The following is a 12,861-nucleotide window of genomic DNA, read 5'->3' on the forward strand; positions in this document are numbered from 1 at the left end:
TTCTAGAGATACCTTGTGTTCCTCTTGTGCAATAGTGTCATATTAGCCTCCTTCTGAAAATGTATACTTTCTTTTAAAACTGAACCCATTGGTTTATATTAACTAGAGACTTGCTGTGGAATTTGGCGCAAATCTCCAGCCAATCTGGGATAGGTTTGTGCTTTAGGTGGAAGCCAGGGCTGGGAACCTCTGGACTGTTTCCATTCTGCTTACCCGGTCCTGTCACTCAGGCCTCACTAGCCAATCAGGGACTCGAGCACCAGGCAGATGGGAGTGTTCTTCCTCCTGGCGCTAGGGTTCTGGTTCAGCTCTTATGATGAGGAAGTAGGAAGTTGGCCTCTTGTGCTGTACCCCATGCGCTCTGCTGTGGGTTGAGTACTTGGCAGCTGCGCCATGGTGAGCAAGGGGCTTCTGTTCCCAGACCGGGAGGAGTGGCCGGCCATGGTGAGCGAGGGGCTGCTTTCCCCAGACTGGGAGGAGCGACCGGCTGAGCCGGAGCCGGGTGGTGGGTCCTCCCGAGGAGGGTGGGAGCCAGTGGCCAGAGGCAGAATTCAGTGTGGTCCTGCCTGGTCCTGTGCGGCCCTGCAAGTCCCACATGTTCCTTCCTGGTCCTGTGTGTCACGCGTGTATTCCTTTTTGATCCTGCGTGTCCTACGTGGCCCTTGCAACTCCTTGGGTTGGGGCTGAAGCCTCTGAATAACTTCTCCCCGTGGGCAGAGCATCTGTGTCTGTGCAGAGCATTGGGAACAAGACTTAGAAATACCCTTGTTGTTGATGTCACTGTGAAGTGCTGGGGCCTGTAATGCTTGTATTGTCACTATGGAAGGCAGATTTGCCAAACTTAGAAAACCCTGGTCTCTGTAGAATCTTGAAGCAGTTCTGCATTTCAACATTTAGGTTTAGGATCCATCTGTAGTTAATTTTGTGGAGCTGGTAAAGGACATCTCCTGTGTAGAGTAGCACTCCACTGCTAAACTGTGATGTAGAAGAGTAGAATTGATGGTAATAGAATTGATGGTATAGTGATTTACCCATTCTTAGGAGACATTAAGTCACAAAGTAGAATTAAGCTAAGGGAGGGCTGTCTCTCAGATATCCCTAAGATATGTATTATGCTAACCGTGCCTTTTAGAGATTAATATGATAAGATGTAAATACTTGTTCCCCAGGACTAACCAGCCATCTAGGAACATTACCATAACAAAGGAGAAAATGTAATTTACAGCCAGCCAAAAGGGTCCCCCCATTCCCTGCCCCCTGTCAAAGAACCCGCCTCTAACATGCTGCTCACAGGGTCACAACCAGCATTAAGTCCTGGTGTGCTGCCATCATCGTCTAGAACAGCTGCATTTCCAGTCTTTTTGAAAAGTGTTTTTGAGTCAAATTCTCTGATGTAGATTGAGGAGGACTTGAACCCTGTCTGTATCCCCACAGGGCATTCCCCTTGCTATTGTCCTGACCAAGCACCATGAATTCTTTTTCTTTTCTTTTTTCTTTTTCTTTTCTTTCTTTCTTTATTTCTTTTTCTTTTTTTCTCAAAACAGAGTTTCTCCTCCCTCTGTAGTCCAGGCAGGCCTTGAACTCACAGAGATCCGCCTTGCAACTGTCTCCTGAGTGCTGGGATTAAATGCATGCGCCACCACTGCCCAGCCAGCACCATGAATTCTTGTATTGCAGATCTGTAGCACCACAGAGTTCTAAAGTAACCACTTTGAGTCACATAGTGGACTGCTCATTGCATAACAGGAAAGGATTTGTGTGTGGAGCATGGCATCTCCCTTAAGACCAGAAGAGGAGGAACAGTGTCCTATGTACACTGCATGGGGAAACAGAGTAGGCAATAGCTAGATCATGAGCTGGAGTTTAAGGCAGTGAGCTGCAGAGGTCTTCATCATAAAAAAGGACCTGCTGGACACGGGGAGTGACTTTCTGTGTAATTTAACTCCTGGTATTATTCCTTCCATGTGAATGAAGATAGGCAGAATTGGTGGATGTACAATTTAGGGAGGGTAACTTGAAGTACTGAGTCTTCAGTTTCCAGTTAGGGAACTCTCCTGCACAGATATGTGCAATCCTGGTTAACACAGTTAAGTCAGCTCAGAGGTTTGAGACACAGGCCATTGGCTTTAACTCCATGTGTCAGCTTATAGCACACAGCAGCTGACAGTTTACATGGGAAAGTCATGCTGTGTCTTATGAATGGCATTCTCTCTAGCAGGGAAGTGCCTACTCTGTTGCAAAGTCAGTACTGCTAAGTATTCTTCCAGTTATTTCTATCATTTTAAAAAGTCAATTAGTGGTACCATTTTTTAAATTTCACTTTCTTTAAATGTATTATAGCTCTAATTTGTTTTCCAATGTTTCCTAGCCATTAAGAATTTCTTTCCAATTTTTCTTAGGTGCTATTTATTTATATACCTTTATAGAGCAATGGTTCTCAACATGAAGGGTAGAGGCTCCCTTTAACAGCAGTGGCCTTAGACCATTGGAATACGCAGATATTTTTATTATAATTTATAATAGTGGCAAAATTTTAGTTATGAAGTAGCAGTGAAAATAATATTATAGTTGCATTCACCACCTGATAAAAGACTGTATTAAAGTATTAGAGCATTAGGAAGGTTGGGAACCACTGGTTTAGACCAATGTCTGCTGCAGCTCAAGTTTGTCTCACACTACATAATTGAGAATTGCTTTGAACACCAAATCCTGCCTCTTCTGCCCAGTGCTGGGAAGACAGTCCTGAAAATCCTTCCAGGCTGGGCCTTGACTGGTCAGTGAGATGGAAAATAGGCCAGTGAATGAGTACCCTCAACCTCTCTAGATTTCATTGTGAAATTACAGATGAAGTGGGACCTGTGTAAGAGTTGAGTTCACTGACCCACTGTAAAGCAGGTGTAGTCACAGCACAGAAAGGGATGGCAAGAAGAGGGCGAAAGCTTTCCTGCTGTGACAGTTGACAGACAGCAGCAATGAGTAGAGAGGTCATCTATTTTAGATATTCCATAAATGTCCTGACTGGCCATTTCTCTGTTTCACAGACCAGACAATCAAGAATCTGGATAAAGAACTGAATTTTTGTGGAACAAAATTATATTAGTTACACCAGTTCAACCTAAATAGAAGAACTGGATAAAATGATGTGGCCCTGCCTAACATGAATGTTTTCCATGTATAAGATGTACAACTTTGTGGGAGCCCGTTTTCAGGTTCCCGGTGGCTTTACCCAGCAGGTCTGCATAGAGGAGGATGATTAGGACCACGGGCCTGAGTGCAGGTGTCTAAGATGGTGTGCTCTTGGCTGTGCTGGGGGGAGGTCTTTTGCTTTACCCCTTGGCGTCTCTATAAATACCCTGGGGCAGAGACAGTCAGGGTCTGTTGGAAAAGGTTCCAGATCCTCTCAAGACTATCCTTTATTTTCTATCTGTTTATCTCCGTGATATAAATCCTTCTATCTAATATTTCCTGCTGCTCGCACTCAAGAAAACTCTGGGGAACTGTGGGGTTGGTGGGTAAATCCCCCACACAACCTGGGAGAAATGAATGAGTAGTACTTAGTGTGCTCTAGTACAAATCCCTAGTCTCTGGAGCACATGGCCATAAATCCTGTTTCAACTTTCCAACATAATTTTATGGGATTATTGTTTCTTCATTTCCACTATCTCTTTTCTGGCTCCAAGCCATCCCATGGACCCTTCATTGTGTTCTAATCCATGACCTGTTTCTGCTTTCACAACAGTTACTGTTTGAATGTGACCTGTGTTTGGCATCAGGACCTCCCAGCTCTGAAGCAAAGGGTTGGCTTTACTGGGCATTGAGTGGTAATGGAATGTGCATGCAAAGGACCCAGTACCTTGAAAGAGGAATAGGAAGTGCTCTAGAGAATGGAATATTCTCTAAACTACAAGTTTCTCACACTAGATACCTGTCCAACCCTAGTGTGGAAGGGCAGAGCTGGGAAGGCTTGTGCTGTTTGAGTCATTGGCTCTCTGCTCACCCAGTAGGGTAACTGCTAATGTCCTGAGGTCCAACTGGGTGGTCCTAACTAATGCAGAGCTTTGGGAAGGCTTAGCAATCAGTAGCACCAGTGGGAGGTAACTTCCACGTTCTCTTTGGGATTCTCCTCTGCTTCTGCTATAGGGAGCTCTAAGGAATACCATAGCTATGCCATGGTGAGTGTGGGGGGCCACTGTCCAGGAAGAGCAGGTTGTCTGAGCTGTCAGAGTCTGAACTGCTGGGACTGGGATAGACCATGAGCCAGACTGTGTTTCTGTTGGTCCCTGTAGTAACCTGGGCAGTGGCCCTTGGCCTCTGATCCTTACTGAGTGTGGATTCCTCGGGGAGGAGAAGGCTCTGCTACCCTGGCATCGGAGGCTATGATGCTTGTAATATCACTGTCCAGTGTGCACACACAGGCTTTGCTTCTGTGACAGTGGGAGTCTGGGAAGACAGATTGGAAAACTGAAGGTCTGGTTTCTACAAGTTTTGGATGTTACTTTTCCCTTTCAGGTTTGTCTTATAAATGTTACAGACAATTTAGAAAATGGTAGAAAGGGGTGATGGGGATCATCCTTCAGCAATACATGATTAGAATGCTTTTAGCTTTCTGTTACTGCCAGCCACTATGGTGTGATTCAGTGAAGGTCAGTTTCAGGGGACAAAAGGAAGTTCTGAGCTACAGAGGTATCTCAGGTTGCATGGTTTTGGGCAGGTGGATAGGGCAGATGCCACATCTTGTGACATAATCTATGTGGTTGGAATCAGACATGAAATTATTCTTCTACAGTGTTTTCTGTGTGGGCATCACTGGGGCTGGGTTTGCCTGAAAACACAAGGGAGCATGAAGGATACAGAGCAATAGCAGGATCTGCAGGAGATCACCTCCCTTTGCAGAGAGAGCTCTAGAACATGGCGCCTCTCTTAGAGAAGTATCAGTAGCTAGAAGGTTAGAAACAACAGGTTAAGGTCACTTTGAGTTGAAAGTCAAAGTCATGAAGTCTGTGTTTATTTAATTTCTATACACATAGAGTCATAGGCAGCTGCCTGCCTTTTATCTTGCCTTAAACCATTGGACTATAGGCATGCACTGTTGCAACTGGCTTTATAATGCAGAAATAAAGGGGTAGTTGCAAGATGAGTACTGTATCTGTTAACCCACTTTCTTAGTCCTGATGTTTACTAAGAAGAGTTTTTGGAGTGATCTTTTAGATAGTGTAGTCTTGTGAGGGAGAGCCACACTTAAGAATTGACACAAAGCCATGTTTACAGTTTGTTGACTTTGTAAGTTCCATTTCAATGGGTCCTTAGGGAATCTCTCTCTCTGTCTCTCTGTCTCAGTCTCTGTCTCTCTCTCCTCTCTGCCTTTCTGTCTCTCTGTCTCCCCCTTTCCTTCTCTTTCGTAAAAAAGATCATCAGTCAGTTCCTGAGGTGGCTTGGGTAGGATTCTGATTTAATGAAGTAAAAACATGGTCAGAAGGGTTCTGCACTGTGCCTTGCTCTACATGGAGTTCATAATCCTGTCCTGGAGATTCTCAGCAAATTGCTGCTTACATCTGGGAAAGGAGTAAGTCCATACTCCTATGTTTTATGTACTTTGTCTTTAAACATGGCTCATTGGTATTTGAGATATCATTTAAAAAAGGAATAGTTTCACTGTCTACACAGATAGTCCACACAGCAAATTTTATTAATTTTGTGTGATGGCTAATATTGATTTTTCAGTCAAGGGACACTCTTCCAGTCACTCCTCTGAGGGCTTATCTAGATCATGTTATTCTCTGAGGTGTGCTTTAAAAGATTATCTTATATATTAAGTTCATTGAGATGAGAAGACTCTTCTGCCTTCTAGAATTGATAGCACCATTCCATTCCATGGATTTGGTACTGAATTATGTAATAGTGACCAACATTCATCACTATCTGCTTCCTGACTATGGATACAGTGTAATCAACAACCATGGTTACTTCTTTTTATTGACTTTTAAAATTTTACATTTTGAGTGTCTATATGTTCATGCCATGACACTCAATAAAGCTGAGTAATAAGTCACCAAACCAGATATGGTGTCCCTGTGATCACAAAACTTAGGAGGCAGAGGCTGGAGTTGGAGGGTTTCAACATCATCCAAGGGCTAAGTGTACAATGGTGTATGGAGGCAGGCCCCCAGGAACAGACAAGTCTATGGTGGGCTCAGGAAACTGTCCCTTGCTATCTTCTACAGACCAGAGCAAGACTGTGGGACTCTGGATAATCTCACCTCCACTGCTTAAGGTGTCTTTTTCCATGAGTCATGTGAACCTCAAGGTCGAAGCCGTAGGAGATTTAAGTTCCAATTGCCTTAAAATCCAGGCTCACAACATTTCTAGGGTGACAGGGTCTCAGGATGTGAGTGTAGAGGATGTGGAGAAGGCTTTGCCAGGCTGCTGATTGGATAGGGTTAATATCTTTCTGTTCTTCCCCTGCTCAAATTTCTGTGTCCTTGTCACTTGACTGAGGGCAAGCCAAGCTGGTTTCAGGTACAAATGGTAACTGCAAGGCTTAGAATAGTAGCACTTCCCAGGCTCCATCAGTGCACCATCTTCAGGTCAGGACTAGATGGACCAGACAGTAGAGACTCCAGGGAGCTGATACTCTGACTCAGAGAAATGAAGCACCTCCAGTGCCCTGGGAATGCTCAGGTTCTCTCCTGTCTCCTCCTGTCTGCTGTGTTTATTCTTTACCCCTTTAGGTCCCCTCAAATTCAGTAAGCTGTCAGGTAAAAGTAGAATCCACATACAGTAGACTGAAGGAATAGAAACTACCTTTGCTTGATATCTGGGCAGAGCCCAGACAGTTTGGTAATTTGCTGGGATTCTTCTGCTTCAGTATCTTGCCTGCCAGTCCAACACTGAAGGGCTCATGAAAAGCCGATGACACTGTAACAGATTTGAAACACCTGCGGAGAGGCCCTGAGAGGTCAGTGAGTGCAGTGGACACCTGAAGGGGTGGTAGGTTCTTGGACTGTAGGATGACCAAGGAGAGCTGCAGTTGTGGAGTAGAACTGGGATGGTAGGCAAGCTGCATGTGCTAGGGATGGCAGAGCCTGAAACATGGAGCTTCCGCAGTCTCTGAGAGCCCAGGATATCATTAGAGTCTCAGAACTTGTACAGTGTGATACAGGAAGCTGTTAGGTTTTGGTTTCCTTAAATGTGATTGATTATTTGCAATTCTCCTGTTCTCCCCTTTTTGAAAACAGTGGGCTGTTACTCTTTTTTTTTCTCACAGAATATACATTTATGTGTCTGTAGACTTAATAAATGTTAAAATTTTTCAATACTTTGGGATTTAAGAAGGTGAGAGTGTTTTACATTATTAATAACATGATACTTTGGGGACCATGGATGGAAATATCTTGTTTGATAGCAATATACCATAAAATTATAAGTTGAATGAATGTTTTCCCCCAAAGTTACTTTGAGTCAGGTTATTTTACCAGTTTAATAGAAATGAGACTATTTCACTGTTCTGTTTGGTGCTCAAAATGAAAAGATCCTGGATATGAATTCATGGACATGTGCAAGGCTTCTTACTGAAACACACTTTCACCATACAGGTTTGATTCGTCTTCTGTGTCACTGATGTACATTTCCTTACTGCTCTCTATTACACTGTCGTCAGCCCTGCAATCATATAAAACCAACAAAAATAGACCTAGCAGGTTACCTTCATGTATTTCAGCATACTTACTCATACATACTTGACAAGGAAGAAGTTGGAAAGGAAACATTGGAAAAGGGATGGAGTAAAGAGAGAACAAGGGGAAAGTGATGCTGTATCTTTTCATTAAAATGTATGGAAATAAAATTTAAGTAATAGAAGGGGCTAGAGAGATAACTCAATAGATAAGATCACTGGATGTTGTTACAGAGGACCCAGGTTCCATTCCCAGAACCCACATGGTAGCTACCAATTTGCTGTAACTTCAGTACCAGGGATGTCTTGCTCTCTTCTGACCTGTGTAGGTTCTGTGCAAAGACACATGCAAAAATACCCATATAACTAAATTTTTAAAAAAGTTAGAAAAAGGGCTTCTGGTCCAGAGATGAGTACCTGGGTCCAACCCGGACCCCATCCCTGGGCACCAGCCACTCCGGGAAGACCTGCCCAACTTGGCACCAGGTTCTGGCCACCGGGCAGCTCCCCTTCTAGCCCCACCGGGAGGGATCCCCTTTTCCAAGCCCCCCGGCAGCCCCTGCAATCTCCGCGCCCTGCCCCCACGCCCATCTGCCTGAGACCACAGCCACTTCCTGAGACTTAGAGACTGGCCCCCAGCTCCCAGCCTGTCCCCGACTGCCATCCTGGACCAGAGCCTGCCCCAGACTTCCCTTCTGGACCAGAGAGTTGGACAAGAGAACTCCCTTTTGGACAAGAGAGACAGTCTTCCTGAATCTGTCAGCTCTTTGTGAAACAAGTACACTGATAAGAACAAGAAGGAACCACAAGGAGATGGGCAGACGTCAAGGCAGAAGTACATGCAACAAAATGAAGAGCAATACAGCATCACCAGAACCTAGCCCACCTCCAACATCTAGACCTGAACACCAAAAATTGGAAGAAGCAGAAGAAAGTAGCCTTATGAGTAACTTCATGAAGAAGGTAGAGGCTTGTGTAGAGGAAAAGACAAAAAAATTGGAAGAACGCTGTAAACAACTAGAGGAAAGGGCAAACAAATTAGAAGAAAACAATAAAGCCCTCCAAGAAAACAATAAAGCCCTCTAAGAAAACTATAAAGCCCTCCAAGAAAACAATAAATTCCTGGAAGAAAACAATAAAGTCCTGCAAGAAAACAATAAAGCACTGAAAGAAAATCGTGAAAAAGTAATGAAACAAACAAAGGAACAGTCCAAGAACTGAAAAGGGAAATTGAAAAAATAAAGAAGACACAAACAGAGGGAATGCTGGAAATAGAAAACCTGAGTAAAAGATCGGGAACTTCAGATGCAAGTATAACCAACAGAATGCAAGAGATGGAAGAGAGGATTTCTGGCATTGAAGACACAGTAGAAGAAATAGTTTCATCAGTCAAAGGAAACACTAAAGCCAACAAAGTCATGAACCAAAATGTCCAAGAAATTTGGGACACCATGAAAAGACCAAACCTACGAATTATAGGGATAGAAGAAGGTGAAGAATACCAACTCAAAGGCACAGAAAATATATTCAACAAAATCATAGAAGAAAACTTTCCCAACTTAAAGAAGGAAATGCCTATGAAGATACAAGAAGCCTATAGAACACCAAACAGACTAGACCCCCCAAAAAAGTCCCCTCGACACATAATAATTAAACAACTAAATGTACAGAATAAAGAAAGAATATTAAGAGCAGCCAAGGAAAAAGGCCAAGTGACCTATAAAGGTAAACCCATCAGAATAACACCCGAATTCTCAATGGAGACTTTGAAAGCCAGAAGGACCTGGACAGATGTAATGCAAACACTAAGAGACCATGGATGTCAGCCCAGACTAATATACCCAGCAAAACTTTCAATCATCATAGACGGAAGGAACAAGACATTCGAAGACAAAGCCAGGTTTAAACAATACCTATCCACAAACCCAGCCCTACAGAAAGCACTAGAAGGAAAATTCCAACCGAGGGAAGTCAGATACACACTCGAAAACACAGGCAATAGATAAAGCCACAACAGTAAACCCCAAAGAAGAGAACTACACACACACTACCACCAAAAATAACAGGGATGAACAATCACTGGTCATTAATATCCCTTAATATCAACGGACTTAATTCACCTATAAAAAGACATAGACTTACAGAATGGATACGAAAGCAGGACCCATCTTTCTGCTGCATACAAGAAACACATCTCAAATTCAAAGACAGACACTACCTAGGAATAAAAGGATGGGAAAAGACTTTTCAATCAAATGGTCTTAAGAAACAAGCAGGGGTAGCCATCCTGATATCCAACAAAATAGACTTCAAACTAAAATCAGTCAAAAGAGATCAAGAAGGACATTACATCCTCGTCACAGGAAAGATCGACCAAGATGAAGTTTCAATTCTGAACATATATGCCCCAAACACAAGGGCACCCACATATGTAAAAGAAACATTACTAAAGCTTAAACCACATATAAAACCCCACACATTAATAGTGGGAGATCTCAACACCCCACTTTCACCACTGGACAGATCTCCCAAATCAAAACTTAACACAGAAATAAAGGACTTAACTGATGTCATGACCCAATTGGACATAATAGATATCTACAGAACATTCCATCCTAACAAGAAAGAATATACTTTCTTCTCAGCACCCCATGGAACTTTCTCTAAAATCGACCACATACTTGGCCACAAAGCAAATCTCAACAGATACAAAACAATCAGAATAACCTCCTGTGTTCTATCAGACCACCATGGTTTAAAGCTAGATTTCAACAACAACAAAAACTACAGAAAACCTACAATTTCATGGAAATTGAATAATGCTCAACTGAATCACCAATGGGTTAAGGAAGAAATAAAGAAAGAAATTAAAGACTTCATTGAGATCAATGAAAATGAAGACACCACATACCCAAACTTATGGGACACTATGAAAGCAGTGTTAAGAGGGAAATTCATAGCACTAAATGCCCACATAAAGAAGTTGGAGAAATCCCACACTAGTGAATTAACAGCACACCTGAAAGCTCTAGAACAAAAAGAAGCAAAGTCTCCCAGGAAGAATAGATGCCAGGAAATTATCAAAGTGAGAGGTGAAATTAATAAATTAGAAACTAAGAGAATAATACAAAAAAATAATGAAACAAAGAGTTGGTTCTTTGAGAAAATCAACAAGATAGACAAGCCCTTATCCAAACTAACCAAAAGACAGAGAGAGAGAATCCAAATCAACAAAATCAGAAATGAAAAGGGGGACATAACAACAGACATTGAGGAAATCCAGAGAATTATAAGGTCATATTTCAAAAACCTCTACTCCACAAAACTGGAAAACCTAAAAGAAGTGGACATTTTTCTGGATAGATACCACATACCTAAGTTAAATCAAGACCAGATAAACTATTTAAATAGTCCAATATCCCCTAAGGAAATAGAAACAGTCATTAAAGGTCTCCCAACAAAAAAAGCCCAGGACCAGATGGTTTCAGCGCAGAATTCTACCAGATCTTCAAAGAAGAGTTAATACCAATACTCTCTAAATTGTTCCACATAATAGAAACAGAAGGAACATTACCAAACTCCTTCTATGAGGCTACAATTACCCTGATTCCTAAACCAAACAAGGATACAACAAAGAAAGAGAACTACAGACCGATCTCCCTCATGAACATTGATGCAAAAATACTCAATAAAATACTGGCAAACAGACTCCAAGAACACATCAGAACAATTATTCACCATGATCAAGTAGGCTTCATCCCAGGAATGCAAGGGTGGTTCAACATACGAAAGTCCATCAATGTAATACACCATATAAACAAACTCAAAGAAAAAAACCACATGATCATCTCACTAGATGCAGAAAAGGCATTTGACAAAATCCAACACCCCTTCATGATAAAAGTCTTGGAGCGATCAGGAATACAGGGAACATACCTAAACATAATAAAGGCAATATATAGCAAACCAACAGCCAACATCAAATTAAATGGAGAGAAACTCAAAGCAATTCCACTAAAATCAGGTACGAGAAAAGGCTGTTCTCTCTCCCCATACTTATTCAATATAGTACTTGAAGTTCTAGCCAGAGCAATAAGACAACATAAGGAGATTAAGGGGATTCAAATTGGAAAGGAAGAAGTCAAGCTTTCCCTATTTGCAGACGACATGATAGTATACTTGAGTGACCCCAAAGATTCCACCCAGGAATTGATAAAGCTTATAAACACCTTCAGCAACATAGCAGGATACAAGATCAACTCAAAAAAATCAGCAGCCCTCCTATATACAATGGACAAAGAAACTGAGAAGGCAATTAGAGATACATCACCCTTTACAATAGCCAAAAATGACATAAAATACCTTGGGGTAACACTAACCAAGCAAGTGAAGGACCTATATGACAAGAACTTTAAGTCCCTGAAAAAAGAAATTGAAGAAGATCTCAGAAAATGGAAAGATCTCCCATGGTCATGGATAGGCAGGGTTAACATAGTAAAAATAGCAATCTTACCAAAAGCAATTTACAGATTCAATGCAATCCCCATCAAAATACCAACACAATTCTTCACAGACCTGGAAAGAACAATACTCAACTTCATATGGAAAAACAAAAAACCCAGGATAGCTAAAAGAAACCTGTACAATAAAACAACTTCTGGAGGCATCACAATCCCCGACTTCAAGCTCTACTATAGAGCTACAGTAATAAAAACAGCCTGGTATTGGCATAAAAACCGACATGTGGACCAATGGAATCGAATTGAAGACCCTGACATTAACCCACACACCTATGGACATATAATTTTTGACAAAGAAGCCAAAAGTGTACAATGGAAAAAAGAAAGCATCTTCAACATATGGTGCTGGCATAACTGGATATCAACGTGTATAAGGCTGTAAATAGATCCATATCTGTCACCGTGCACAAAACTTAAGTTCAAGTGGATCAAAGACCTCAACATAAATCCAGCTACTCTGAACCTGCTAGAAGAGAAAGTAGGAAATAGTCTTGAACGCCTTGGCATAGGAGATCACTTCCTAAATATAACACCAGTAGCACAGACACTGAGACAAACAATCAATCAATGGGACCTCTTGAAACTGAGAAGCTTTTGTAGAGCAAAGGATACGGTCAACAAGGCAAAGCAACAGCCTACAGAATGGGAAAAGATCTTCACCAACCCCAC

The 12,861-nt window shown here is 42.1% G+C and overlaps 1 protein-coding gene across 2 annotated transcripts in view; it reads left to right on the forward strand.

Annotated features, from left to right (window-relative positions):
- The first annotated feature begins 293 nt into the window (after positions 1-293).
- The window catches only part of LOC107400477 (uncharacterized), a 35,048-nt gene continuing 22,480 nt past the window's right edge, over positions 294-12,861 (forward strand). Inside the window, exon 1 of one of the 2 annotated variants that reach the window (XM_076573836.1) lies at positions 294-444. In XM_076573836.1, the coding sequence (XP_076429951.1) occupies positions 394-444 (51 nt within the window). In that variant the 5' untranslated portion in view covers positions 294-393. The remainder of the gene's footprint in view (positions 445-12,861) is intronic. The other variant, XM_076573837.1, reaches the window with a different exon arrangement.

This window comes from Peromyscus maniculatus, chromosome 6 (assembly GCF_049852395.1).
Source record: "Peromyscus maniculatus bairdii isolate BWxNUB_F1_BW_parent chromosome 6, HU_Pman_BW_mat_3.1, whole genome shotgun sequence".
NCBI lineage: Eukaryota > Metazoa > Chordata > Mammalia > Rodentia > Cricetidae > Peromyscus > Peromyscus maniculatus.